The following is a 27112-nucleotide window of genomic DNA, read 5'->3' as shown; positions in this document are numbered from 1 at the left end:
ACCATCCTGGAGTGTGATTTTGTGCTGCCTGGTCCCTCTCCCTGGAAGGCTTCTCCCCACCTGTTCACCTGGTTGGTCCCCTCCTTCTCTTCGAGTCCTTGCTCAAATGCCACCTTCTCCAAGAGGCCCACCCTGTTTAAAAATGCACCCCCTAGCTCACATGCTCCCAAGCCCCTCATCCTGCTTTTTCCACCCCCCCCCAACCTTATTATATTCTAACATGCCATAAAATTCACTTATTCGTTAGGTATCTGTTTCCTCTGTCTTCCTACTTCATCCTTGTCAACTTCCTGAGCGCAGGGAACTTTGTTTTGGACATTGATACAGCCCCAGTGCCTGACAGGCGGAGATGTCAATCAATATTTGTGTTTTTTTTGGCCACACCACGAGGCATCTGGAACTTCACTGACCAGGGATGGAACCCGTGCCCCCTGCAGTGGAAGCAGGGAGTCTTAACCACTGGACTACCAGGGAAGTCCCATTATTTGTTGATTTCATTATTCCGGAACCCATTTAACAAACAGCTGTCCCTCCGGCCCCAGCGCTCTCCTTGCCCCCAGATTTCAGTTGGGATTTCAGGCTTCCAGCCCCAGATTCCTGAGTTCTGATCCTAGATTCCAGGTTTAGCCTCCAGGCTTAGGAATTGGGGTTCCAGAACCCGCCCTCCTCCGGGCTCTGGAATCAGGGCCCTCCAGATCCAGGGTCTGGAATCCCAGCTCCCCAAAACAGGCTCCCGAATCAGCGTGCCCAAAATTCAGGCTCTGGAATCTCTGCCCCCCCTCCCCCAGATCCAGAATCCACAGCCCTCCAGATCCAGGCTCTGGAATGAGCCCTCCCCCACCCAGTCCAGACTCCAGAATCCGCGGTCCCTCAGATCCAGGCGCCGGAATTCAGGATCAAGGCTCGCGATCCGGGCTGGGAGCCAGCAGCCGTTCCGCTGAGATTTTGAAAAATCTGGCGCCAAACTCCGGCGCAGAGCTTGGGCGGCGGCGCAAAGGGGGAGGGATAGGGGAATGGGGAAGGGATGGGGGATGGGGGAGGGAGAGGGGACAGGGCTTGGCCGGACCTTCTCGGGCTCGGGGATTTCTCGCCCACCGCCCGCACCCTCCACCCCCAAAGCAGGCAGCAATTAGCCATTAACTTTTCTAGCGCCCTGGGATCAGAGGGTCGCGGCTTCGAACCCCGCTTCGTCCTGCCCCTGCTGGGGGTCCCGGGACAGGTCCCCGGATCGCCCCGTGCCTCAGTTTCCCGTCCTGGAAACGGGCCGAGCGCCACCCCTCCGCCGCCGCCGCGTGTCGCGCCTGGGGAGCCCGCCGAGTGCCCAGGCCTCGGGCTCCGGCGTGGGGAGGGGGTCTGGCCGCAGCTGTCGCCGCCCCGCCCGTTCAGCGCCAAAATTTGAAAATTGCCAACGCCTCCCAAACTGAACAAGGGGAGTGGAAGCTCCGGCAGCACCCACGGGAAGCGCAGGGCTTTCTGGGAGTTGGAGTCCGGCCCCCGGGGGGGTCCCGCGGTTGGGGGGGGGGCGGAGGGCTCGGGGCACAGGTTAGGGCAGAGAGTAGGGGCGCAGCCGCGGGGAGGGGGGTTGGGGAGGATGGGGCGCGGGGAACAGCATTCCTGGCGGAGGGAACAGCACAGGCAAAGACCTGGAGACGGATGGGGCACCCACGTGCCAAGAGGGGCCAGCTCGGTGGTCGGCCTGTGGGACCCTGCAGGGCCTTGAATGGCAGGCTACTGGGTGGCCCGGGGCGGTCGTCAGCGGGACCTGTGATGGGCAGGGGGTTGCAGCTAAGTCTGGGGGTGGAGGGGAGGAAAGGTGACCCCATGCCACCCCCAAACCTCGATCATTTTTCTCCCCTCGGGCCCCGCCTCCTGTAGTATCACTTATTCCTATTTTGCTTTAAACGCCCTCACGTTGTACCAACTGTATTTTGCACTCGGTGTTCCTACCGTTATGAGGGATATGAGGGAAAGGCGAAAAGGCGACGACATACGGTCCCCAAGTATGAGCTAGCTTTTGAGAGGCTAGTCACAGCCTAGCCAGGGACTCATGCCTGCCTGGGTGCTGGGGCAGGGCAGGGGGCTTTGTTTCGGGTAAGAGGGGAATGTGAGTGAGTGACTATCAGGATTCAAGACAGGAGAAAAAAAAAAAAAAGGGCTTCCCTGGTGGTGCAGTGGTTAAGAATCCACCTGCCAATGCAGGGGACACGGGTTCGAGCCCTGGTCCGGGAAGATCTCACATGCCACGGAGCAACTAAGCCCGTGCGCCACAACTACTGAGCCTGTGCTCTAGAGCCCGCGCGCCACAACTACTGAAGCCTGCGCACCTAGAGCCCGTGCTCCGCAACAAGAGAAGCCACCGCAGTGAGAAGCCCGCGCACCGCAACGAAGGGTAGCCCCCCCCCCCCCCCCCCGCCGCTCGCCACAACTAGAGAAAGCCCGCGCGCAGCGGGGAGACTGTCCCACCGCACACCCCAGAGGGCTGGTAAAGGAATCCAAGTTCTCAGTGTGTGATTTGCTGGGGTCCCCGAGGAAGGCTGTTTGCACCAAGTCCCCCGAGGTGAGATGTATGGGGGAGGGGCGGTTCTCAGGGCAGAAAGAACAGCAGGCAAGTTCCAGGGTTAGAGGAAGGAAGTGGTTCTCCACTGAGGGTGATTTTGTCCCCTCGGTGACATGTGGCAACATCTGGGGACATTTTTGGTTGTCTGGATTGGAGGGGGTGGTGGTGCTGCTGGCATCAGGTGGCCGGGGTGGGGGGAGCCCAGGGATGCCGCCTGACATCGTACAATGAACAGGATGGTCCCCCCACAGAGAGTGATGGGGCCCAAATGTCCACAGCGCCGAGGTGGACAGACCCTGCTGTATCATTTTGCCTCTTCTAGGCATTTTATATGAGTGGACTCATACACTGTGCGACCTTTTGTGTCTGGCTTTTTTTTTCCGGGTGAAGTAGAAAAGAATAGCTTTATTGCTTTGCCAGGCAAAGGGGGACACAGTGGGCTCGCACCCGCCAAAAACTGTGTGTCCCAACCTGAGGGGATTTGGTGAGGAGTTTTATAGCAATAGTTCAAGGGTGGGGCTGCTGATAAGGATTAGGGTGTGTGAAGGGCCTGTGCTCCTTTAATCTGGGCTCAGGTGGTCCCTTGATGAGCTTCTCAAGGTTACCAAACTGTGACCTTCTGTCTGGAACATCTTCCATCTGGTGGGGGGTTTTGTGCTGGTCTCAGGACTTAATGAAGCTCAGGTTCTTGATGTCTTGTCACAGAAAGAATTCAGCGAGGGACAAAGCGATAGGTAAGAAGTGGATCTATTTAGAGAGAAACACACTCCACAGACGGAGTGTGGCCCGTCTCGACAGCAAGAGAGGCCTGTGTCTGCCTTCTTTCACTGAACATTTTTTTTTAAAAATGGAGGTATAATTGACATAACATTATATTAGTTTCAGGTGTACAAACTAATGATTCGATGTTTGTATATCCTAGGAAACGATCACCACCATAAGTCTAGGTGACATCCATCACCACAAATAGTTACAGGGTTTTTTCTCGTATGATGAGAATTTTTAAGATCTACTCTTTTAGCAACTTTCAAATATGCAATATAGTATTATTAACTACAGTCACCATGCTGCCCATTACATCCCCATGATACTTATTTTATAACTGGAAATGTGTACTCTTTGACCCCCTTCACCCACTCCATACCCCACACCCCCGGACACCAATCTGTTCTGTGTTCATATGAGCTTGGGCTGTACACATGAAACTAACACGACATTGTAAATCAACTATACCTCAAAACAAAAACAAAAACAAAAACACACATACACAAAAGAAAATGGCAAAACTTTGCTTATGGACATAAAAAGAAATTCAAATAAATAGAATAATTTAAAAGATGATTCAGGGCTTCCCTGGTGGTGCAGTGGTTAAGAATCCGCCTGCCAATGCAGGGGACATGGGTTCAAGCCCTGGTCCGGGAAGATCCTACGTGCTGCGGAGCAACAAAGCCCGTGCGCCACAACTACTGAGCCTGCGCTCTAGAGCCCGCGAGCCACAACTACTGAAGCCTGTGCCCCTAGAGCCCGTGATCCACAACAAGAGAAGCCACCGCAATGAGAAGCCTACTCACCGCAGCAAAGAGTAGCCCCCGCCCGCCGCAGCTAGAGAAAGCCCGCGCAACAACGAAGACCCAACACAGCCAAAAATAAATAAAATAAAATAAATAATAAATTTAAATAAATAAATAAATAAAAGATGATTCAGGGTTGACAGCAATTCAGGAAAACAGACAATCTCATACATTGTTGCAAAAGTGTAAACTGGTAAACCTCTTCAGAGGTTTCAAGAAACTTGATAGTATCTACATGAGCCTGGGGTATTTTTGATTTTTTTTTTTTTTAATTCCACATATCGGTGAGATCACCGAACATATTTCTGAGGTTCCTTCACCACCTCACCTAATTTTAATGACTCTCCAAAGAGGTAGGTAGGTAGGTTATACAAGAGGGGAAACTGAATCCCGGCCAGAAACCCGGTGTCACGCAGTGGCCCAGCTGGGATTTGGACCCCGGCGGTTTGGCTCCGGCACAGCGCGGGAAACTGAGCGGGAGACTACAGCTCCCGGCGTGCCGCGCGCGGCGGCGGCCGGACTACAAGTTCCAGGCTGCCCCGCGGTGGCGGCGGCGGCGGGCTGCGGGCGCCATCTTGGTTGGCGGGTCGGATTGAATGAGCCCGCCGAGCCGCGGCCGCCGTTCCGAGCCGCGCGGACCCCGAGCCGCCGCCGCCGCCGCCGCCGCCTCCATGGCCACGCCGCCGCCCGGCCGCGCGGGCGGGCCCGCCACGCCGCTGTCGCCCACGCGCCTGTCGCGGCTGCAGGAGAAGGAGGAGCTGCGCGAGCTCAATGACCGCCTGGCGCACTACATCGACCGCGTCCGCGCGCTCGAGCTGGAGAACGACCGGCTCCAGCTCAAGATTTCCGAGCGGGAGGAGGTGACCACGCGCGAGGTGGGCGCTGGCGCCGGGGGCTCCCGCTGGGGCGGGCCGGGCTCTCAAGGTCCCCGGGGGGCTTCGGGGACGCCCTTGCGAGAGGGGGAGACTGGGGCGGGCCCTGCCCACCGAGGCGTCCCCAGGGGGCTTCGGGGGCCCCGGCGAGGGTCGCACGCTTGGTTGGGCCCCGGCCTCTGAGTGTCCCCGGCGGGTTTCGGGGACCCCTCCCGTGCGAGAGGTGGAGACTGTTTCCGGCCCCGCCCATCGAGGGGTCCGGCGAGATCTCGGGGTCCCTCGAGTGAGGGGTGCACGCCGGGGCGGGCTTCTGCCTCTGAGAGTCCCCGGGGAGGTTCGGGGGGCCTGAGTGAAGGGTAGAGGCCAGGACGGACGCTCCCGAGGGACTCCCCAGGGGTTTCTACCCCACCTCCCCGTACGAGAGGTGGAGACTGGCGCCGGCCCCAGCCCCCGAGTGATCCCCTGAGAAACGGGGGCAGACTAGGGCGAGTCCCGTCCTCTGGTGGGTCCCCAGGGTACCTGGGGGGCCCCGAGTGAGGGTGCACCCTGGAGCAGGTCCCCACCCACCGGCGGTGTCCTGGGTGTTTCACGGATCCCATGAGTCTGGGGCTGACCAGTCCCCTGAGGGGGGTCGGCCTGAGTGAGGGGTGCAGACTGGGCAGGCCCCCTCCTCTGAGGGATCCCCAGGGGACCTTGGGGGGTTGTGCCTGGGGAAGTGAAGGGGGCCCTGCCTGGGCGGGGGGAGATGGGGCAGGCCCTGCCCACCAAGGGATTCGGGGAGCTCTAGGGGGCCCCTGAGTGATGGGGTGTGAGCCAGGGTGGACCCCACCCCTAAGGGAATTGTGGTGAGTCTTGGAGGATGTGTCTGGGTGTTCGGGTGTCCTAGGAGAAAATGGGGGAGGTTCTCGGGTCTCTGGGGAGACTGGGAGGCTCAGACCCTCTGAGGGAGCCCTAAGGAGGGGTGGGGGGGTCTCAGGGGGTGTCTCTGGGGTGAGCCAGTGGTCTCAGTTCTCCTTGGAACTTTGCAGGGGTCCTGTAATGAATCCTGGGGAGGGAGTTCGGGGATTGGGGTGGGGTTAGGCAGGAGGTTCGGTCTTTTACCAGGGCCTGGGGTGGGCGGGGGTCAGAGGGGGGGAATCTGATGTCTCCCAGGTCCCATGGGAAATTTGGGAGGCCCTTAGTTGGGCCCTGGGACCCCTTGGCTGGTGAGCAGGAGCCTAGTAGTCTGGTAGCCCCTGCCCTGTCCTGGGGGATGTGAGGGGAGGGGGAAGCATGAGTTCTTGGGGAACCAGCGGGAAGTTTTGGTGCAGACTGAGGGAGAAGGGGCTGGACAAGCCCTGTCCCCTAAGGGGATGTGAGGGCAGCTGTCTGGGGGTCCTGGGTGGGGTGTGTCCAGACTGGCTGCCAACCTAGTGCCCTCCTTTTCTCCCACTGGTGCCCCCCCAACCCAATGGCAGGTCCTCAGAATAAGGGGGAGGGAGGTCCACCATGTGGTTCCCCTGTGGGCCCCGGGCAAGAGTCATGGTCTGAAGCTGGCACTTAGCTCTCTGAGCCTTGGCCTCCCACTCTGGAGAATGGGCCCAGTGACCGACTTCTGGGAGGAGAGCCTCAGGGGGGTTGGGAGGTGGGGGGGGGGTCATTTCTGGGAGCCACGTACCCTCTGTGATCTTGGGCAAGTCACTTAACCTCTCTGGGCTCAGTGCCTCTTCTGTAAATTGGAAATAATAATAAATACCTACTTTTGGGGCTTGTTTGTGGGGCCACGATGAGTTCACGTTTGTTTTGTAGAACAAAAGCAGTGGAAGGAAGGACCCCATGCGTTATGTTGTCCCTGTTTGATGGTCCCTAGGATAGCGACGGGCCCGGAAAGTGTGGCGTGGGCATCCAGGGAGGCAGAAGACTTGGTGGCTGGTGGGGCTCTATTAGGTTGCCTGTGATTGGTTTAAGACTCGGGATCCAAACCCTGGTTTTAATCTGTGACCTTGGGCAGGTCACTCAGCCTCCCAGAGCCTTGGTTTTGTTGTCTGTACAATGGGTCTGGAGTGGCCCGACCCAGAGCGTGGCCACCTGCTTCAGCAGCGCGTGCTCGTCCTCGGGATGCAGGCCCAGGTCCCCCCTGCCAGGCTGGTCAGCGCCCGGGGTCATTCCCCCCAGCCTCTTGTCCCACCTGCGGGGTGAACCACCGTGCTGACCTTTGGCGGGGGTGGCCTAGTGGGCCTGATGGACGTGAGGTGCTGGCCCCCGCTGGATGGACGTTGTGCCCGAGAGCGCATGCAGAGGCTGGGCCTGGGGAACTTGATGTGTCTGGGCAGCTGCCGAGGCTGGTTGGGATGCAGGACTGCTGGGTGGGAGCAGGGGAGCCCGGCCCCACGGTGAGCACCCCCCAGGGCTGTGCTCAGGACCTGGGGCCACCCAGGTGACAGGCGTGTTTGCAGCGGGAGTGGGGAGTTCCCACTAGCTTGCTGTCCTAGAGCTTGGGGGTGAGATGACAAATGCCCCTCTCAGCTGGACAGTGGAGAGAGCCGGTAACCTACTGGAGCAGGAGGTGGTGTGGTCATGTGGGCTGTGCGGAGGGAGTGACCTGCAAGTGGCCAGGGCTACAGAGGGGCGGGGCTTGATGGGCGGGCCAGGCAGGTTCTGGGAGCCTCCAGGGCTCAGGCTGGCTGAGCACGGAGGGCGTGGTGGGGCGTGGTGTGTCAGGCCTCCCAGAGGGCACTTTACCTGTTCAGCAGCTCCTCACCTGGAAGGAATCTGCCCCCAGGGGACACTGGGTGATGGCTGGGGACATCTGTGGTTGTCACACTTGGGGGGGGGCCCTGGCATCGAGGGGCTGGGGGCCAGGGATGCTGCTCCACACCCCGCAGAGCCCAGGAGGGTCCCCCACAGAGGATGATCTGGCCCCAAATGCCATTAGTGTCAAGGCTGAGAAGCCACTTAAGGAATCCTGTGATGATGCAGTTTAAAGTGTTGTGAGCGCACTGTGTGCTCGTAATCAATCCGAAGGGTCCAGGGGCATAAGGTAAAAAGTCAGATTCCCATCCACAAGCCTGGGCTGGCCACTTGTAGACTCTGGCCTTTCCCATCGGGAGTCAGATGATGCATCTTCTGGCCGGGTGAGCGGTACTGGGGCGAATGCCACGTGCAGATGTCACTGGAGGGTTTCTGGGAGGCTGGGGGCTGGCCAGATTTCTGTTTGAGAAGGATCATGGGTGCTGAGGGGGCAGGAGTGGGCCAGGGAGGGAGGGGGGTTCTCCGGGGAGCCTCCCCAACCGGATGTTGAGTTCCTCTGGGCTTCGCTTTCTTCCCCCTTGCTGCCCAGGTGTCCCATTGCTGCGGGGGTCGGGGGGTGCTCCCCAGGGGGACCCCGGGAGCAAGAGCTGAGCTGGGCTCTGGGAGTTTGGGGAGGGCCAGTGTTTGGCTGTGGTTCTCAATCCCAGGGCAGTTTTGTCCCCCAGGGACACAGGCAGGTCCTCACAGGGTAAGTCTGGGACCCCAGGAAAAGGCCGCCTCAGGTGACGTGAACCCTGCTCCTCCACGGCAACACGTGCTAACACATTTGTTGGGATTCCTCAGGCTCGGCGATTGTGCAGCACCGGCCGTAAAAGACAGAACTAAAGGCCCAAGCTGTGCCCGGGGCTCCCACAGGACTGTCCCAAGTGTCACAGTGCAGTAAGGCACAGGCCTGCCCGGAGAACCCCTGTTCACTGGTCTGAAAGAGCCTTTGTGACATCGGCCGTCTGCGCGTCCTCCTCTAGATAGAATTTTCTGCATCGTCCCAGTGCTGTCGATTGGGTTCGGCAGATGCTTTCTGGAAAGGGCTGGAGTTGTTCTCAGCTTTGTGGGCTGACGGTTTCAGGCTTGAGCACTCAGCTCGGCCGTTGTGGTGGGGAAGCTGCCCCGGGCAGTACATGGAAGAATGTGCAGATTGCCTGACAATAAAGTTTTATTTATACACACTGAAATGTGCATTTCATATGGGTGCCTGTGTCACGAGATACCTTTTTCTTTTTTTTTTTTTTTCACCCAGCCAATTTAAAAATATAAAAACCATTTTAGTCCCACAGGCTGGACAGAAACAGGTGGTGGGCTGGAATTTTGGCCCCTGGGCCTGAGTTTGCAGCCCTGGCTGTAGAGGACTGCCTTACTAAGACACACAGATGGGGGTGCAAAACACTGTGAGAACCTAGCACAGACACACCTCGGGTCATTGCGCTGCGCAGACACTGCATTTTTACAAATTGAAGGTCTGTGGCAACCCTGCCTTGGGCAAGTCTGTTCCCTTCGGGTCTCTGTGTCACATTTTGATCCTTCTCCAGATATTTCCAGTTTCTTCATTTGTGTTATTTGTTATGGTGATCTGTGATCAGCGACCTTTGATGTTGCTATTGCAAAAAGATTACAGCTCGCTGAGGCTCAGGTGACAGCATTGTTTAGCAATAAAGTATTTTTATTCTTTTAAATTTAAAAAAATTTTTAAAAAATTTTATTTATTTAATTTTTTGGCTGTGTTGGGTCTTCGTTGCTGCGCACAGGCTTTCTGTAGTTGCAGCGAGCAGGGGCTCCTCTTCGCTGCAGTGTGTGGGCTTCTGACCGCGGTGGCTTCTCTTGTTGCGGAGCACGGGCTTTAGGCGCACGGGCTTCAGTAGTTGTTGCTCACAGGCTTAGTTGCTCCGCGGCATGTGGGATCTTCCCGGCCCAGGGATCAAACCCATGTCCCTGCATTGGCAGGCGGATTCTTATCCACTGCGCCACTAGGGAAGTCCTAATAGAGTTAGTTAGTTAGTTAGTTAGTTTGTTTGTTTGTTTGTTTGTTTATTTATTTATTTATTTATTTATTTATTTATTTATAAAAATTATTTATTTAATTTATTTATTTTTGGCTGCGTTGGGTCTTCATTGCTGCACGCGGGCTTTCTCTAGTTGCAGTGAGCCGGGGCTACTCTTCGTTGTGGTGCGCGGGCTTCCCATTGTGGTGGCTTCTCTTGTTGTGGAACACGGGCTCTGGGCACGCGGGTTCAGTAATTGTGGCGCACGGGCTTAGTTGCTCCATGGCATGTGGGATCTTCCCGGACCAGGGCTCGAACCTGTGTCCCCTGCATTGGCAGGCGGATTCTTAACCACTGTGCCACCAGGGAAGCCCTAGAGTATTTTTAAATAAGGGCTGTGCATTGTTTTTCTTGCCACAAGGCTATTGCACGGTCAATAGACTACAGGATAGTGTGAGCATAAATTTTTTTTTTTTTAGCTGAGCCATGTGGCTTGTGGGATAAAGATCCGTTCCCAGGGATCAAACCCACGCCCTTGGCAGTGAAAGTGCGGAGTCCTAACCACTGAACCGCCAGGGAATTCCCTGGGCATAACTTTTTTTTTTTTTTTTTAATATTTATTTATTTATTTATTTGGTTCTGCCGGGTCTTAGTTGCAGCAGGCAGGCTCCTTAGTTGCAGCTCGCCAGCTCCTTAGTTGAGGCAGGCAGGCTCCTTAGTTGCGGCATGTGAACTCTTAGTTGCAGCATGCATGTGGGATCTGGTTCCCTGACCAGGGATCGAACCTGGGCCCCCTGCATTGGGAGCGCAGTCTTAACCGCTGCGCCACCAGGGAAGTCCCCTTGGGTATAACTTTTATATGTACTGGGAAACCAAACAATTTTTATGACTCGCTTTATTGTGATACTCGCTTTATTGCAGGGGTTCAGAACGGGACCCTCTGTGTCCCTGAGGTCTGCCTGCTCTTTTACAAGACCCCCGAGAGTCACCCAAGATGGCCTAGGGCAAGTGAGGCCCTCGCCTTGGGCACGAAGTCTAGCAGGACACCCACATTCTTGCTCACGGAGATGAACGCACGATGTATTTTGAATTGCTTGAGCTTACTTTTTGGGTCAGTGTTAGGTGTACAGACAGAGGTCGAGGGTGGTACTGGGTCCCCATCAGTATCTCATGTCAGTGTGTCTCACAGCTCACTCTCCGACAGTGCTGCATCACCTTAGCTTTGCTCAGATCTCCTGAGCTGGCCCCCCATCCTCTCTGCCCCAGGACCCCTCAGGACCCCTGTGACATCCAGGTCTCCCGTCTCCTGGGCCCCTGTGGGCTGTGCTGGTTCCCCACCTTTCCTGGTTCCTGGGGCCCTGGGCAGCTGTGAGGTGGGGACAGGAGTGTCCCCATTGGGGTTCATCTGGTGTTTTCTCATGGGCAGGCCGGGTTAGGGGCGGGAGTGTTACCTTTTTTTTTTTTGGCCACCCCGCGTGACACATGGAACTTCCCCAACCAGGGATCGAACCCACACCTGCTGCAGTAGAAGCACAGAGTCCTAACCACTGGACCACCAGGGAAATCCCCATGAGTGGTATCTTAATGGGATATTTTAAAAGTCAAAATTAACGCTGACGTCCACGGTGGATAAGCGTCAGGCGTACGTGCAGGATCTCGTGCTGGGTTTCCTGCCCCCTGAGCCCCAACAGTTTCTGTTCTGATCTCGCCTTGGTTTCCTGTCGTGTTGGTCCATCTGCGCCCCTCGTGCCATGAGGGGAGGCTGGAGAGACAGGGCCCCAGTAGGAACCCAGCCTGTGGGGCCGGAGATCTTATCTGAGATCCCTGCCTAGGTGCCAGGCCCTCCACTGGGGTTAGGAAAGTTCTGGAAGGTGACATGGGTGGGGAGAGAGGGCAGAGACACATCCCCCGCGTGTCCCCCTCTCGGAATTGCCCCCAGCGGACTGCTCTGCCCCGTAACTTGACAGGTCAGGAGAGGGCAGTGTGCTGTCCTGTACCTCAGTTTCCCCATTTGTGAAATGGGGCTAAGAGCCCATACCCCCCCTACCTGTGGGATGAAATGACCAGGAGTGCTGGACTGAGGTGGGAGAGCCAGGCCCCAGCCGGAGAGGGTGGGAGTCTGAGATCAGACTGGCTGCTAAATCCCACCTCTTCTGGATTTGTTCTGATCTGCCTGGGACGTTCCGGTTTGAACCTGAAAAATCCCACATCCTGGAATCCCCTCGGTTCCAGGCAAACGGGGATGGTGGTCACCCAACCAAGTGGCAGGCCCTTGGCAGCTCCCCTGAGCCTCGTCAGCTCAGGGGCCTTTCCTGTGCAAGGGAGGGGAGTGACCCTCCCAGGCCTTAAGCTGACCTCCGACCCCTGGCACAGACACTCACTGCCCTGTTGTAGTTTTGTGGGAAATGGTGCCACTTTCAAAGCCAGCTGCCTTGTCACCCTCTGTCTGCCTTCTGTGTCAGCCCCCGAAAGTGTTTTAACCGCTTCACTGAGGTATAATTCCCGTCTCACGAAGTTCACCCAGTTAAACTCTGCTCTAAGTTCAGGAGTGGTTAATATATTGAGAGCTGTGCAGCCACCTCCCCAGAGGAAACCCCTTCTTGGGGAGGGGCGAGATAGGGTAGGGGAGTAAGAGGAACAGACCATTATGTATGAAGTAAATAAGCTACAGGGGTATATTGTACAACACAGGGAGTATAGTCAATATTTTTTAGTAACTATGAAGAGAGTATAACCCTTAAAAATTGCGAATCACTGTGTCGTATACCTGTAACTTATATAATATCGTACATCAACTATATCTCAAAAAAAACATAACAAAACAGAATTGCACTAAAAAAGAAAAAGAAGAAGCAGCCCCGTCCCCATTACTGGTCACCCCCTCACCCTCCTCCACTCCCTTGACATTAGCCCACTCTGTCCCCGTGGATCTGCCTGTTCTGGATGTTTCCCATCGATGGAGTCACACCCTGTGGGTCCTTCTGTGTCTGGCTTCTCTCACTGAGCATCGTGTTCTCAGGGTCCGTCCTCGTTGGAGCGAGTATCAGGGCGTCACCCCTTTTCACGACTGAGTGGTGCTCCCGTGTGTGGAGGGACCGCATGCTGTTTATCCGTCATCTGCTGATGGGCATTTGGGTTGTTTCCACTTTGGGGCCATTAGGAGTGATGGGGCTGTGAACGCATGCGCATGGGTCTTGTGCAAGATGTGTGTTATATCTCCCGGGTAGATGCCTGGGGGTGGAATTGCCGGGTTGGTGGTTGCTCTGTTTGTCCATCTGCGGAAACGCCAGACTGTCTTCCGTGGTGGCTGTACCGTTTTAACCCCCTGGCCACGCGTGGAGGTGCCGATTCCTCCCTGTCCTCACCCGCACTTGTTATCGACTGTCGTTTCCACGGTAGCCAACCTCGTGGGGGGAGGTGGTGTCTCACTGTCCTGTTGGTTCCAGATATTTGTAAACACGCTCACGGCCCTGTGCCCCTCGGCGTGGGGCAGGTGGGGCAGGGAGGCTGACGGGAGACCTGAGGTGTGTGCCCAGCTGGCAGGTGTGACCTAGCGGCGGCCAGTGATGGGGGCCAGTGACCTGGGCAGGCTGGGGTGGCCCGGGGCTGGTGGGGCAGTGTCAGGGTGAGCGGGAGCCGTGTTGGTGGGGAAGGGTGGGCTTCACCTCGGCCTGGCTGTCCCCCCAGGTGAGCGGCATCAAGACGCTGTATGAGGCGGAGCTGGCTGATGCCCGCCGGGTGCTGGACGAGACGGCCCGGGACCGGGCCCGGCTGCAGATCGAAATTGGGAAGCTGAGGGCCGACCTGGAGGAGGCCAACAAGAGGTGGGGCTGTAGCCGGCGTGATGTTGCCTGATTCTGGGGCGCACAGGGGGCTAGGGCAGGGGTTGTCGCCCTGTGCGAGGTGGCGGCTCCCATCTGAGCGGGGCCCCCGGCTCGGGCAGCCCTCCTGGGAGTGGGCCGTGTGGGTTCTGGGGGCCGCTGGGTGGGTGGGGATGGCCTCTGTGGCCTGGCCCTCTGGCCGCCCTGTCTAGAGCCTTTATCCCCCAATATAATTTGGCCCCAGGAAGAGTTAAAACCCAGCAGCTCTCCTGGGACTGAATCCCTGGTAGCTGGTAGCCCTGTGCCCCTCCCCTTCCCCAGAGAAGGGGTGCCCCAGGTCACAGAGCCCAGCCTGGGCCCCCGAGTCCCCTGGGGGTGCTCACGTGGGAAGCCGGGGGCGGCGGGTGACCTTCTCTTCCCATTCTTGAGCACCATCTCCCACCTGCTCCCGAGTAAAAGGCTCAGGAAATCTGGAGGACAAGGCGGTGCTGGTGGTGATGGTAGCAGAAGGAACAAAGTGATGTAAACTCGACGAGTGTTTAGATGAAGGACCCAGTGAGGGACACCAGATCCCCTCCCCGCTGACGGCGACCCCAGCAGGTCCTGGCTGGCATCACCTCCGGTTACAGGGGAAGCTGAGGACGAGGTGTGGGGAGGAGTCATCCATGGTCCCTCTGCGTGGCAGGGACCGGGGCTGAGGCCTGGACCGGGGCTCCTGCGTCCCTGTTCATAGTCGCAGCAGCAGCTGACTGCCACCTTCACGTTTGCAGCGTTCTTTTTCATTTTTTTCTAATTAGTAGACTTTTTAATTATCATTAATAGAGATTTTTTTGTTTTTGTTTTTGAGCAGTTTTAGGTTTACAGGAAAATGAGTGGAAAGTACAGGTTTCCCCAAATCCCCCTCCAGGGTCCCCGATGATGACCACCTTGCAGTAATGGGTATGCCACTTTGTTAGGATTGAAGAGCCAATATTAATACATTCTTCTTAGCTGAAGTCTGTAGTTGACATAGGGGTTCTCCGTTGGTGTCCTGCAGTCTCTGGGTTTGGACACATGTACGCTGACTCGCGTCCACCATCATAGTATCACACAGAGTAGTTTCACTGCCCTGAAAATCCCCTGTGCTCCACTGACCCATCCCTCCCCCCAACCCCTGGAAACCAAGGATCCTTTTACTGTCCCCACGTAGCTCTGCCTTTTCCAGAATGTCCTGGAGTTAGAATCACTGTGTGTCGCCTTCTCAGACTGTCTTCTGTCACTTAGTGATGTGTTTCTGGTTCCTCCGTGGAACAGAACAGAGAGCCCAGAGACAGACCCACACAGTATAGTCACCTGGTCTTTGATGAGCAGCAAAGGCAATCTGTACACTTTTAAAACAGCCAGGTAAACTGGATATCCCATCAATTTATTACTGTTTTTTTTTTTTTCCCTTTTGGCCACACCTCACGGCTTGCGGGATCTTGGTTCCCCGACCACGGATTGAACCCACGCCCTCGTCAGTGAAAGCGCGGAGTCCTAACCACTGGACCACTAGGGAATTCCCAATTTATTACATTTTTTAATTAAAAAGGGACTTGAGCTTCTTGGAGAAGATTAGGAGAATTCTGGAATTCCCCCAGCCCCTCTCAGCCCCGGAACCTCCCAGACACCTTTAACCTGCGTGTTGCTCCTCGTCTGGGCCGAGAGGTCACGTTTCTTTCTGCTTATCAGAGTCATAGATACTCCCTGGCGAGAAAGCAGATAATGCATTTAATTTAAAGAGAAAAATGAAAGTCTCCATGAGCCTCCGCCCAGACAGAATCTCCGAGGCCGATCTGGTGCATTTCTTTTCCACCTTTTTAAATTTAAACTCAAGGTGGACGCCGTCAGACAACAGAAGGCTTTCCTGACCTCGAGCCTGGTCATCGATGGCACCTGTGTCGTGATGCCGTCCCAGCCCCTCGGCCGTGTTCCAGGCTCCTGCGACAGCTTCGGGTAGCAGCTGTGCCCGCCGTCGGGCACCCGGGCTGGTGGCTTTTACTTTGGCCCCTGCTCTGGGAGGACAGCTTCCCAGGCTGTGGGCACTCACATCCGCAGGTGCTTCGTGCGACAGCCTCGCTTCCCGCTCTTCGGCTCAGAGCCCTCGCAGACAGGTGTGGGTGGCACGTGACAGCGAGCAAGGTGAACCTCCTGACAGGTTACAGCCAGTGCTTTTCTTTTCCTACCAAATGTATCGCGAAAACCCTGTGATGATGGAAACGCAGGTGGTCGAGTGGAGGAGTGACAGGCCGGGTGCTCCCGCCTAATCCTCCAGGAATTAGGGCTCCAGGGGAGGAATCTGCTTTCGTGCCTTGAAGCTGTTAAGAAGCAGGCACTTAAGCCAGTGAGGGCTGCTGGCACCCCTGCTTTCTGGACCATTCTGTGTCGTTCTGTGGAACCCTAGAATGGGGTGAAGATGTCTAGAAATCTGTCACGTTTCCTGATCCTCTGCTCCCGTCGCCCTCGCCTCATGGCTGACCTTGACCTGCCCGCACACCTCACCCCAGGCCTCTGCATTCTGCTCTGCCCGACGCCCCGATCCTGCCAAAGACAAGGCCCAGCCCCTGGCTTCACGGCTCCAGCTCAAGGGCCACGCCCAGCAGCTCCTGCCCCACACACATCCCTCCCCTCCCGCTTCATCCAGCCTCGGAACACGCACGTTCACGGCTGAGGGCAGCAGGTTGCACTGCTGTCTGCACCCATGAGAAAGTTCTCCATGAGGACAGGGGTGTTGGCAGATGTATCTCTAGTGTGAGGATGGTCTTTCCACGAAGCTGGTCCTCAGGAATGATGTGTCAAATGGTTCTAGTTTCCCCAAACCCTCCAGGGATGTGGGGTTTGCAGCCCCACGCCGTGAGTGGAATAACCAGGACCGTGTGGCTTAAGCTCAGGAATGTGGGCTGCAGGGCCCCCAGACCCTCATAGAGGCCATCGGTGCAGCCCCTGCACAGAGCTCCTGTGAGGACGGGGTCAGCCTGGAGGCTGAAGTCACTGGACTTTATGCCCCGTCGCCTCGAACTGGTGTGGCGTTCCCAGTGGTTGTCACCCAGGGTGGTCCTGCCCCCAGGGGACACCGGGCATTGTCTTGGGGGCGTCTGTGGCTGTCGGGACCAGGGAAGGGGTGGGCTGTCAGGGCTGCTCCACCTCCTGCAGTGCCCACCGGCAGAGACCCTGGGTGGCCCCCTGCCGCCGGGCAGCTTCAGTTCCTTGGTGGGGAGGTGCGCAAGCTGTCAACCCCAAGGAGGTTTAGAGCAGCGTTCAGAAACGTTCCCCCTTTTTTAAGAGTTGTGTGCTAGAAAAGTCTATTTGGCATCTTAAATATTTCATGTTGGAGATAATTGTCTGTTAGAAGCTGGGCAAGCCCACCTGAAACAGCTTAAGTTTACAAATGAGATCGACTTTTCAAAGGCCGAGGTTTTAATTTGTTACTTTAATAAATTATACACAGGGAATTCCCTGGCGGTCCAGTGGTTAGGACTCGGCGCTTTCACTGTCTAGGGTGCGGGTTCGATCCCTGGTCAGGGAACTAAGATCCTGCAAGCCGCACGGCGTGGCCAAAAGAAAAAGTAAATAAATAATACATTAAAAAAAAAAAATCAGAGTTCTCCTCTACATGACCCTTCCTGTGCCCAAAAGTCTTGGAAAAGGACATGAAAACCCACGTCTTGAGGGTTATTTTGAGCGGCCGGTGGGGTCCCCCTGGTACAGAGTGGGTTTGAAGATGGGGCGCCTTTGGTGCCAAGAAGTGAGGGATGCTAGGTCGGGGCCCGGGGCCCAGAGGCAGATGTGAAGTTGGCCTTGGGCATCGGGGCTGTCTGCTAACTTCTGCCCCTGACTTTCAGCGCAAAGAAGAGGGAGGGCGAGCTGACGGTGGCCCAGGGCCGCGTCAGGGACCTGGAGTCCGTGTTCCACCAGAGTGAGGCGGAGCTGGCCGCCGCTCTCAGCGACAAGCGCGCCCTGGAGAACGACGTGGTGGAGCTGAGGGCCCAGCTGGCCAAGGTAACTGTGGGTGGGCTGCAGGCCCCCGAGGACCGTGTGCTGAGGCAGACAGCGTCACCAGCTGCTTGTCCCACGTCTCCAGGCGGAGGATGGGCACGCGGTGGCCAAAAAGCAGCTGGAGAAGGAGACGCTGATGCGCGTGGACCTGGAGAACCGCTGCCAGAGCCTGCAGGAGGAGCTGGCCTTCCGCAAGGACGTCTTTGAGGAGGTGGGGCCCCGCCTGGCGGAACCAGGGTGCTCCCTCCTTCCTGCGTCACCCTGATGCCCGCCTCTATCATCACGTGGCCGTCTCTGTCTCTCCCCTGCTCACCTGTGTCTTCCAAGGACACTTGTCCTTGGATTTAGGGCCACCTGGATAATCCAGGATGGTCTTGAGACCCTTAACTTAATCACATCTGCAAAGACCCTTTGTCCAGGAAGGTCACACTTGCAGGTTCTGGGGACCAGGACGTGGGCACACCTTTTGGGGGGGCCGCAATTCAGCCCCCTGCAGACCCTCCCCTGCCTCCTCATCTCTGGGCCTCGGGGCTCCCCGGGCCCTCCCACCTCATCACAGCCCATTGTGCTGTCATGGTGCAGAACAGAACCCTGGGGGCTGGGCCACTTCCTGCGCTCACTGCCCTGGAAGAGCGCTGGCGGGAAGGGTGGCCATGCAGCCGCAGAGCGGCTTCCACCTCCAGCCAGGCCCCGCTCCAGCCAGAGCGGCCAGGGGCGCCAAGCGGAAGCCCACATCTGTCAGGGATCCCGTGAGGAGGCCGCGGGGGGCTGGAGGGTCCCTGAGGCGGGCCTGGGGTGGGGGTGGGTGTTCGGCCGAGGTTCCACCACGCTCCTTTGTAAATGCGTTTGGCTTTCTTTAGAAACAATTCCTATTGTTCCACAAACCGGTGCCAGAGATGAGTGACTGATGTCTGTGGAGTGAGTTTCATCCGAGGCCCTGAGCTCTGGGGCTGCCCCCCCTGCCCTTGACTCCACCGCTGTCTGGTCAGCTCCTGACACATGTGGCCGGGGCATCTGTCAGCTGGTCACTGTCTCGACCCACTGCTGTCCTATCTCGGACCCCAGACACCTGGGATGGGCTCCATCAGGAATTCTTTTTTTAAATAACATTATTGAAACATTCCCATACCAGAAATCTTTCAAAGTTTACAATTTAAACTGGATTTTAGTCCATTCACAGAATTGTGCAGCCATCACCGCTTAATTCCAGAACATTCTGTCACCCCCTAAAAGAAACTCTGTACCTGTTACCATTAGCATTCCAGTTTTTTTTTTAATATAACAAAACTATTTTAAAGTATACAACTAATTTAGTGAAATTTAGCACATTCACAGTATTGTGTAACCATCACCTCTATCTAATTTCCAGAACATTCCATCACCCCAATAGAAGCCCCGTCCCTATTGGCAGTCACCGCATCCCCCTCTCCAGCCCCTGACAACCACGAATCCACTCTCTGTGTCTGTGGTTCTGCCTGTTCTGGACGTTTCCCATCAGTGGAATCACACGCTGCGTATCCTGTATCTGGCTTCTCTCACTGAGCATCGTGTTCTCAGGGTCCATCCACGTTGTAGCGAGTGGATGTCAGGGCTTCACCCCTTTACATGGCTGAGTGATGTTCCTGTGTGTGGAGGGACCCGTGTGTTGATCGGCCGTCAGCTGGGAGATGCTGGGCGGCCGCTCTTCAGTGGTTGTGAATTGTGCCGTGGGGTGTGAGCAGGCGACCTGGCCCCTCCCCAGAGGGTCACGGTTGGCACAGTTTCGTGTCCTCGGTCCAGCCCCTGGTGGGTCGGGGACGCTGGTGAGCAGGCCGGGGCGGTGAGCGCGCGGCTGTGTCCCCAGGAGGTGCGGGAGACGCGACGGCGACACGAGCAGCGCCTGGTGGAGGTGGACAGCAGCCGGCAGCAGGAGTATGACTTCAAGATGGCCCAGGCGCTGGAGGAGCTGCGGGCGCAGCACGACGAGCAAGTGCGGCTGTACCGCCTGGAGCTGGAGCAGACCTACCAGGCCAAGGTGCGCATGCGCGCCTCTGGCGGTTCCCAGCCCCGCCCAGCCCCGCGCGGGCTCTCACGCACTCCCCGTATCCCCGCAGCTGGACAACGCCAAGCTGATCTCTGACCAGAACGACAAGGCCGCCAGCGCCGCTCGGGAGGAGCTGAAGGAGGCCCGCATGCGGGTTGAGTCCCTCAGCTACCAGCTTTCCGGCCTCCAGAAGCAGGTGACTCGCCAGAGCCCCCTGTCCCCTCCTCAGGCCCTGTCCCGTCCCTCCTGCCGTCGTCGGTGCGGGGAAGAGGCCCGGAGGTGGCCGGGCTTCCCCCTGTGACGCGCGTGGACCCCCGCCCCAGGCGAACGCGGCTGAGGACCGGATCCGGGAGCTGGAGGAGACCGTGGCCGGGGAGCGGGACAAGTTCCGGAAGATGCTGGACGCCAAGGAGCGGGAGATGACGGAGATGCGGGATGTGATGCAGCAGCAGCTGGCCGAGTACCAGGAGCTGCTGGACGTCAAGCTGGCCCTGGACATGGAGATCAGCGCCTACCGCAAGCTCCTGGAGGGCGAGGAGGAGAGGTGGGCGCGGTGCGGAGTGGGCGGGGGTGGGGCGAGCGTGCTGTCCTGGGCAGGGCCAGCGGCACCCCCCCCCCGGCCCCCAGTCACCCCGCGACCCCGCCCCCAGGCTGAAGCTGTCCCCCAGCCCGTCGTCGCGCATCACCATCTCGCGGGCCACATCGAGCAGCAGCGGCAGCAGCGTGTCCGTGTCCGGGCGCCTGGGCCGCAGCAAGCGGAAGCGGCTGGAGGTGCAGGAGCCGCTGGGCACGGGCTCCAGCGGCACCGGCTCGGGCAGCAGCGGCAGCAGCAGCTTCCGCCTGGCCCAGCAGGCCTCGGCCTCGGGCAGCATCAGCATCGAGGAGATCGACCTGGAGGGCAAGTTCGTGCAGCTGAAGAACAGCTCGGACAAGGTGAGGCCCCCACCCCACCCGTGGGGAGGCCCGCGGGTCTTCTCGGAGCCGTGGGCCAACGCCCGTCCCCTTTGCCAGGATCAGTCTCTGGGCAACTGGAGGATCAAGAGGCAGATCCTAGAAGGGGAGGAGATCGCCTACAAGTTCACGCCCAAGTATGTGCTGCGGGCTGGCCAGACGGTCACGGTAGGTGGCTGCGGAGAGGGAGCGGGCAGGACGTGAGGTGCGGCTGCGATGGGGTGAGGGGACCGGGGTGGGGGTGGAGAGCATTACAGGGATGGAGCCCTGGCGCTGAGAACAGCTGCCTGCTGTCACAGATCACCTGTGTGCCAGTGTTTCTTCATCCGGGCTTCCCTGGAGCCCTTGGGAGGGCCTAAGGGATGTGCCGGGGGTCCATGGTGGAGGTGGGGCTGAGTCCAGGCTGTCTGGGCTGTCTGTCCAGGCACTGGCGAGACACATAACAGTCAATAGGCATGGACTCTAGGGCTTCCGATTCCAGCCTGGCCCATTTGCCAAGATGAGAGCCCTTGGTCACTGTGAACCTCAGTCTCTTCCATGCCCTGGTGACTACCATCCCTAGCCAGGACCCAGTAGGGCCAGAAGGATTAAACGCCCAGGGCATCGAGGGAGCCTGTGATAGAGGGCCGGCTGGTGGTACATGCCACTGGGACCGGAGCTGACATTAACCGGAGGCCCTCCTGTGTCCCCAGGTGTGGGCAGCCGGTGCAGGGGTGGCTCACAGCCCCCCGTCCACGCTCGTATGGAAGAGCCAGAACAGCTGGGGCACGGGCGAGAGCTTCCGGACCGTTGTGGTCAATGCTGACGGGGAGGTGAGCACCTCCCTCTGCCTCGGTCCTGGGGTCCCTCCTGGGGTGGGGCCTTGGCCAGCAGGGCAAGTGAGTGCAGCCTGGGCCTGGTCCTGGGCATGCGAGCATCCTGACCACCTCGCCTGTGGGCTGGGCCCCCAGCACCTGGGGTGGCTGTCTGCAGCTGCTGTATCGTCTCGCATAGGAAGTGGCCATGAGAACCGTGAAGCAGTCCTCGGTGGTGCGGGAGGCCGAGAACGGGGAGGAGGGTGAGGACGAGGCGGCCGAGTTTGGAGAGGAGGATCTTTTCCATCAGCAGGTAGAGGCTCCCAGGCGGTACGCGCACACACGCACGTGCACACGCCTGTGGGCCCTGTTTACGCGGCTGCCCTGGGCACCACCCAGGTTTCGCCCTGGCTCGGCCCGGCCTCAGAGCTCACAGCCAGAGGCAGGCCGTGGAGCCGGCTGCTCTCGCCTCCTGGGCCTGCTTGTTGTGTGGACCTCAGGGTACTGGCCCGGGCACCCTGGGAGTGGGGTGTTCAAAGCCTATTGCATCTCAAAGTGACGCTGGTGCAGCCCCGAGGGTTCTCAGTGAACCCCCTGTTACCACATTTCCTCCAGAGTGGGGTGCTGGTGACTTAATAATGGCTTTGGGGGGAAGGTGGGGAGCCAAGGAACCACACTGAATGAGATATAAGTGCAAGACTCTCCGGGGTCTGAAACAATTGTACCGTGTTCTGTAGCTCAGAACAGAGATGAGGGAGACATGGAAGGTTCTGGAACAGGGACCATTGAGGGTGGGGTCATCTTGCCGGGAGCTGAGCTTCTCATGGTGGCTCAGGCCCTGCCCCGGTCCAGCCCCTCCTGGAGGGGGCTGGGGGCCACCAGCTACCTTCCTGGCCTCCTCACTGGTGCCGTCCTTCCTTGCAGGGGGACCCGAGGACCACCTCTCGAGGCTGCCGCGTCATGTGAACAGAACATGCCTCATCACACGTCTTTCTTTATCCAGGGCCACTGAAAACTATTTTTATATCATTGGCTTCTTTAGTCCTTGGTACATTTCTAGAGAGTTTTGAAGCAAACTGCCAGAGCGTGGGGGTGGGTCTCTGCTGAGCTTTCCTGTCGCTGGGTTTCCCTGGGCCCTTCATCACCACTGTCCAGAGTGTTCAGTGCCCCGTTCTCACCTTTCGGTTGAGTTCGGGGCCCAGGAGCCGAGTGGCTAGCGGCCTTTGGGCTGGGAGTCCAGGGGGCCCGTCCACCGCTTCGGTCTCAGCTGCAGCCTGGGGTCAGGGCGGGAGAAGAGGCCTGAGGTGGACAGAGTGGAACTGCGCGTAGGAATCCAATAGTTGTTTGTTTTATTAAGCTTTTAAAACAACCAGATTCAGAATCCAGGTTCTGACCTGGTAGGGGGAAGGGGCACCCTGTGGAATTTTGGTGGCTCAGCCAACCGAGCACCGGAACAAGGGAATCGCAGGCTTTTACCGTCAGGCCTGGGCTTCGGGGTTTGTCACAATTTCTGCTGTGCTCTCAGGAATTGGGGTGCGTGGGGTCGGCCTCCTGGCCCCCTCTCTGGCTGCTGGAACCTCACGTTTCTGGGGCTTTCTGCAGTTGAGTTCCTCACCTTACGGGGATGGTTCCGTTGTAAGACTTGTCCTCAGGTCAGCCTTGAGGGGACAGGTGTGACGAACTCGGAAACAAATGCCTTGGGCGCCAGCACTACGTCCACCTGTAACCACCGCTTCCCACCCTCCCGTCGGAGGAGGGCGACTTCAGGGCGAGACGCTGGACTCCCCGTTCTCCGACTCTGTGCCTTGTGCATGGGGCACGCTGACTCACGTGTATTCTTGGGCATATACTAATATCCCGGCTTCCTCTGTAACTTCTTGCTGAAGTGGTGTTTCTGAGACAGACCTGCCAGGGCCAGTTGGCCCCTCCGGGATGTCTCCATGTCACGGCCCAGCTTCTGGCTGCCTGGAGGCCCCCTCCCTGCATCAGCTTACCGTCGACACCTCTGCCACGTAGATACACAGAAATTATTTTTTTAACGGATATTTATTTTTTTACATCGGTCAGTACACACATTGCCGGGATCCCACCTCAGAGGCTCATTCATGCCAGGGTCACCAGGACAGTCCCCCGAGGGGGTGGCAGTGGGGGGCTTGTCTCTGTGGACTCTGAGGCCCCAGACGGCAAACTTCTTTCAGAAAGCGCAGCTCAAGTCTTAAAAGACGCAATACTGAGCCATGGAGGTGGCCTGCCCCAACCCCAGGCCGGGAGCAGCCCGTCTGCCTCCTTTCCCTGGGAATCATGGCGACAAGGGCCCGAGGCCTGAGCCCCAGGCCGGGAAAGTGCCAGTGGCCGATAAAACTTAAGCTGCTGCTGAGTCTAGAATCCCCTACAGACTCTGGCTTTAAGTCCGAGCATCTTTCCATGGCCACCTGGACCGCAGGCTGTTTCCCCTGTGGAGGGAGACATCTCTTACCAGAACAGCTCCTCGGGGAGCTGCCCTGCCCTGGCAATGCGTCCCCCCGCCCCCCAGTGTGCACTTGCCCAGGAGTGCTTGCAGGCCTGTGAGGTTGCAGGCTGTCTTCCTTCTCCCAGACGTAGCAGGAGCTGAGGGAGCTGTGAGGGTCTGGGGAGCCTGATGAGGTGCTGGGAGAGTGGGGCTAGGTGGCCCTCAAGCAAGTGGGAACTGCACTGGCTACATCCTTCAAGGTATTTTGGGAGTCTCTGGGGAACAAAGGTCTGTCCTGGAATTTGGGGCCTGAATTGCTGAAGTAGTTTTGCAGGCTGGGCTAGAGGACAGGAAGGAAGGGAGAGGGCTGCCCTAGTGCCTGCAGAGCCCCCAGGCTCACTGGTAGGGGTTGTTCCCAGCAGCTGAATTTTCTTGCCTGCTTGAGATCTTGGGTGGAGCCTGGAAGTGGCCCAGACAGGCGCTGGGATGCCCTTGGCTGGTGGAGGGAGGGTGCACTGGACTGGTGGCCAGTTGTGGCTGGAGGCTGGTGACGGTCATTGGTAATCAAGTATTTGAAAACACGGAGCAGAGTCCAATGTTACAATGTCAGCCAGGGCCTGGGAAATCGAATTTGCATATGTCCTTAAACATACTTAACTTTAAGCCACTTAAAATGATGCAGAAGCGATTCTTTTTTCTAAGCCCCTGTCATGTGATGAGCACCCTTCTGGAGAAAACCCATGCTTCCCAGCCCTGGGGAGGGACGGCCTGCGGGGATGTGGCCTGTGGCCGGCAGGAACCAACCCCTGGGAGACACCAACGCCTCCCCCCGCTCCCCGCCCGCGGTCTGGGCGCTCAGCTGTTTCTACAACAGCCAAGCTCAGACTTGGGCTCGTTTTTACCCACACCATCTACCCAGCAGTTCTATTTATATCAGCATATCCGAGCTGGGACTGACATTCCTCAAGGACATTAAAGCTACTGGAAAGGTCTTAATTCTGAGCCTGAAAGGTATCGTCAGCACTACACGCTAGTGGGCTCGGTTTCAAGAACTCGGCTGTTTAGACAGGTCTCAGAGGTCTGTTGGTGATTTTTACGATGCATGCCAAACGTGTGGTCTTTTGTTCTCTCCGAGGATTTGTAATACACGTTTTATGACTGGAAACTTTTTTATACAACACTCCAATAAACATTTTGGTTTTAAATTCTCCCTCTGAGTCTACTTCCACGCCAGGCTGCTGAAGCAGGAGCCCCAGCCCCTGAGCGGGGGCCACTCTTCATCGCGGTGCGCGGGCCTCTCTTGTTGCGGAGCACAGGCTCCAGACGCGCAGGCTCAGTAGTTGTGGCTCATGGGCCTAGTTGCTCTGCGGCATGTGGGATCTTCCCAGACCAGGGCTCGAACCCGTGTCCCCTGCATTGGCAGGCTGACTCCCAACCACTGCGCCACCAGGGAAGCCCCAGTTTTCTGCATTCTTTTCCCACCTGATCCACTGACACTCCTCAGTGCTTTTGGTCACATGACGCCCTGGTTTACCACCCCGCCCCACAGCCCAAAGCGCAGTGCAGACACGCCCACCGCCCCGTGCGCAAGTGCGGAGGGACACTTGGGGGGCGGAGCCTGAGCGCGGAGGGGCGGGCCTCTGGCCCCGTGTCCCTCTCTTCTCCCCGGAGTCCTACACGGGAAACCGACTTTGGCCCGCTTTTGTCTGCGCATGCGCGGGAGGCCCCGCGCGGCCTTATTGGAGCTGTAGTCTCGCCCCCAGCCCGCTCGGACTCCATTTCCCGTGGGGTCCTGCGGTGTCCGACTTCCGGCGTGGGTGCGGGTGGGCACACGCGGCCGCCGTCTGGTTGACTTTGCGGAGCCATGGAGGGTGGCTTCGGCTCGGATTTCGGGAGCTCCGGCGGCGGGAAGCTGGACCCCGGGCTTATCATGGAGCAGGTGAAGGTGCAGATCGCCGTGGCCAACGCGCAAGAGCTGCTGCAGGTCCGGGGCGGGGGCGGGGGGCAGAGGGTGGCGGGGTCCGCCGGGGGCCGGCGTCGCAACTGAGGGCTCGCGTGTCCCCACAGAGGATGACGGACAAGTGCTTCCGGAAGTGCATCGGGAAGCCGGGGGGCTCCCTGGACAATTCGGAGCAGGTAAACGCGGGGGGCCGGCGGGGTCGCGGGCCCTGACCCGGCGGGGAGGCTTCTCCGCGTGCACGCGGACTAACGGGGTGACGCAGTGGGGCCGCGGCGCGTGCGCAGTCCGCTGCCGGGGGGTGGGGGCGCCGGCTGCGGTCCAGACCTGAGCCGTGCGCCTTCCCCGTCCCTAGAAGTGCATCGCCATGTGCATGGACCGCTACATGGACGCCTGGAACACCGTGTCCCGTGCCTATAACTCGCGGCTGCAGCGGGAACGAGCCAACATGTGACCGCGACGCGCCAGCAGGCCACCCCCCAGCCTTGCCCCAGCCCCGGACCCATTTCCGTAAATGCTGTTTGTGAGGCGGGGTCAGCCTGTGCGTACTGCCTGCCAGAAGTTTATGAGAACAAGATTGGTGCTGGGACAACTGGGACTCTGCCCGGCCCCTCCGCCTACATGCACACGTGTTAGTGGGTGTAGCTTGGGTCTCGGGAGGGCCCTGGCCCCGGTGCCACCTCCCCTTGTGCGCCCGTTACCGAATTAAGTCCTGTGGACCCTGCTGGGGCCGCAGCAGGGTTGACACAGCACGAGTATTATTCGGTGGCCGAATAAATGGAACAGCGGGAGCTAAGTTCACAGCTGAACTTCTCACCCACCTGGCGAGGGGGATTTAATTTTGAAGGGAGGAGTGAGGTTAATGATGGGGAGGTACACACATTAGTCTACTGGGGAAGGGGCAAGGCTTTTTTGAGGGAGTTGGGGGGGGGGACACCGTTTTTATCCTGTTTTGGTCTTTAATGTATGTACCGGCCTTTGGTAGGTGTGTCATTTAATATGTTAATATAGTAAAATCAACACATAATGAGGTTCAGGGTCTGTTGGAGGTTGGATTTGCCGCCATCTTGGTCCCAGCTGGTTCCACTTGGTTTTTTCTTTGTGCGTGTAGCTTCGTCTCTTACCTCTGGACCCTTTAACTTACAGATTTATGTTCACTCCTGCTGAAGGTGTGGCGGAGAGGGTGGCAGGTTTTGAGCAAAGACCTGGCTTAGGTCTGGCAACAAAATCCCCCCTTCCCTTGTCTGCTCCTCATTCTTGAGGGGCGCTGAAGGGCGAAAGTTTGATTTCTGAAGCTGCTTTTTGCTGAACGTGGGTGTAGTTTTTTTCTGGATTAG

General features: G+C 58.0%; 2 protein-coding genes across 4 annotated transcripts; both read left to right on the top strand.

Moving 5' to 3' along the window:
• Positions 1-4724: 4724 nt before the first annotated feature.
• LMNB2 (lamin B2) lies at positions 4725-25023 on the top strand. 3 transcript variants are annotated; one of them, XM_059918929.1, is made up of 12 exons: positions 4725-5003; positions 13454-13590; positions 17448-17604; positions 17687-17812; positions 19445-19615; positions 19695-19820; positions 19948-20168; positions 20275-20557; positions 20636-20743; positions 21268-21387; positions 21569-21682; positions 22294-25023. In XM_059918929.1, exons 1-12 carry the CDS (start codon positions 4725-4727, stop codon positions 22333-22335), a joined length of 1884 nt encoding a protein of 627 aa, XP_059774912.1. In that variant the 3' UTR covers positions 22336-25023. The 3 variants fall into 3 exon arrangements, with proteins under 3 accessions (XP_059774912.1, XP_059774910.1, XP_059774913.1); XM_059918927.1 differs by having other exon boundaries at positions 20275-20743; XM_059918930.1 differs by lacking the exons at positions 4725-5003; positions 13454-13590 and having other exon boundaries at positions 17522-17604; positions 19448-19615.
• Positions 25024-25608: 585 nt separating this feature from the next.
• On the top strand, positions 25609-26806 carry TIMM13 (translocase of inner mitochondrial membrane 13). Its single transcript, XM_059918926.1, has 3 exons — positions 25609-25802; positions 25886-25954; positions 26131-26806. Exons 1-3 carry the CDS (start codon positions 25683-25685, stop codon positions 26227-26229), a joined length of 288 nt encoding a protein of 95 aa, XP_059774909.1. The 5' UTR covers positions 25609-25682; the 3' UTR covers positions 26230-26806.
• The last annotated feature ends 306 nt before the right edge of the window (positions 26807-27112 follow it).

This window comes from Balaenoptera ricei, chromosome 3 (assembly GCF_028023285.1).
Source record: "Balaenoptera ricei isolate mBalRic1 chromosome 3, mBalRic1.hap2, whole genome shotgun sequence".
NCBI lineage: Eukaryota > Metazoa > Chordata > Mammalia > Artiodactyla > Balaenopteridae > Balaenoptera > Balaenoptera ricei.
The sequence above is the reverse complement of the archived record's forward strand: the minus strand, read 5'-3'. Positions and strand labels throughout refer to the sequence as shown.

Excerpts from the sequence above, each read along its gene's own strand:
- TIMM13 (XM_059918926.1), top strand. The coding sequence starts at position 25,683 with ATGGAGGGTGGCTTCGGCTCGGATTTCGGGAGCTCCGGCGGCGGGAAG. Across the intron at positions 25,803-25,885 it reads ACGCGCAAGAGCTGCTGCAG|AGGATGACGGACAAGTGCTT; the intron begins GTCCGGGGCGGG and ends GTGTCCCCACAG. Across the intron at positions 25,955-26,130 it reads CCCTGGACAATTCGGAGCAG|AAGTGCATCGCCATGTGCAT; the intron begins GTAAACGCGGGG and ends CCCCGTCCCTAG.
- LMNB2 (XM_059918927.1), top strand. The coding sequence starts at position 4,725 with ATGAGCCCGCCGAGCCGCGGCCGCCGTTCCGAGCCGCGCGGACCCCGA. Across the intron at positions 17,605-17,686 it reads TGAGGGCCCAGCTGGCCAAG|GCGGAGGATGGGCACGCGGT; the intron begins GTAACTGTGGGT and ends CCACGTCTCCAG. Across the intron at positions 20,169-20,274 it reads CTGGAGGGCGAGGAGGAGAG|GCTGAAGCTGTCCCCCAGCC; the intron begins GTGGGCGCGGTG and ends CCCCGCCCCCAG.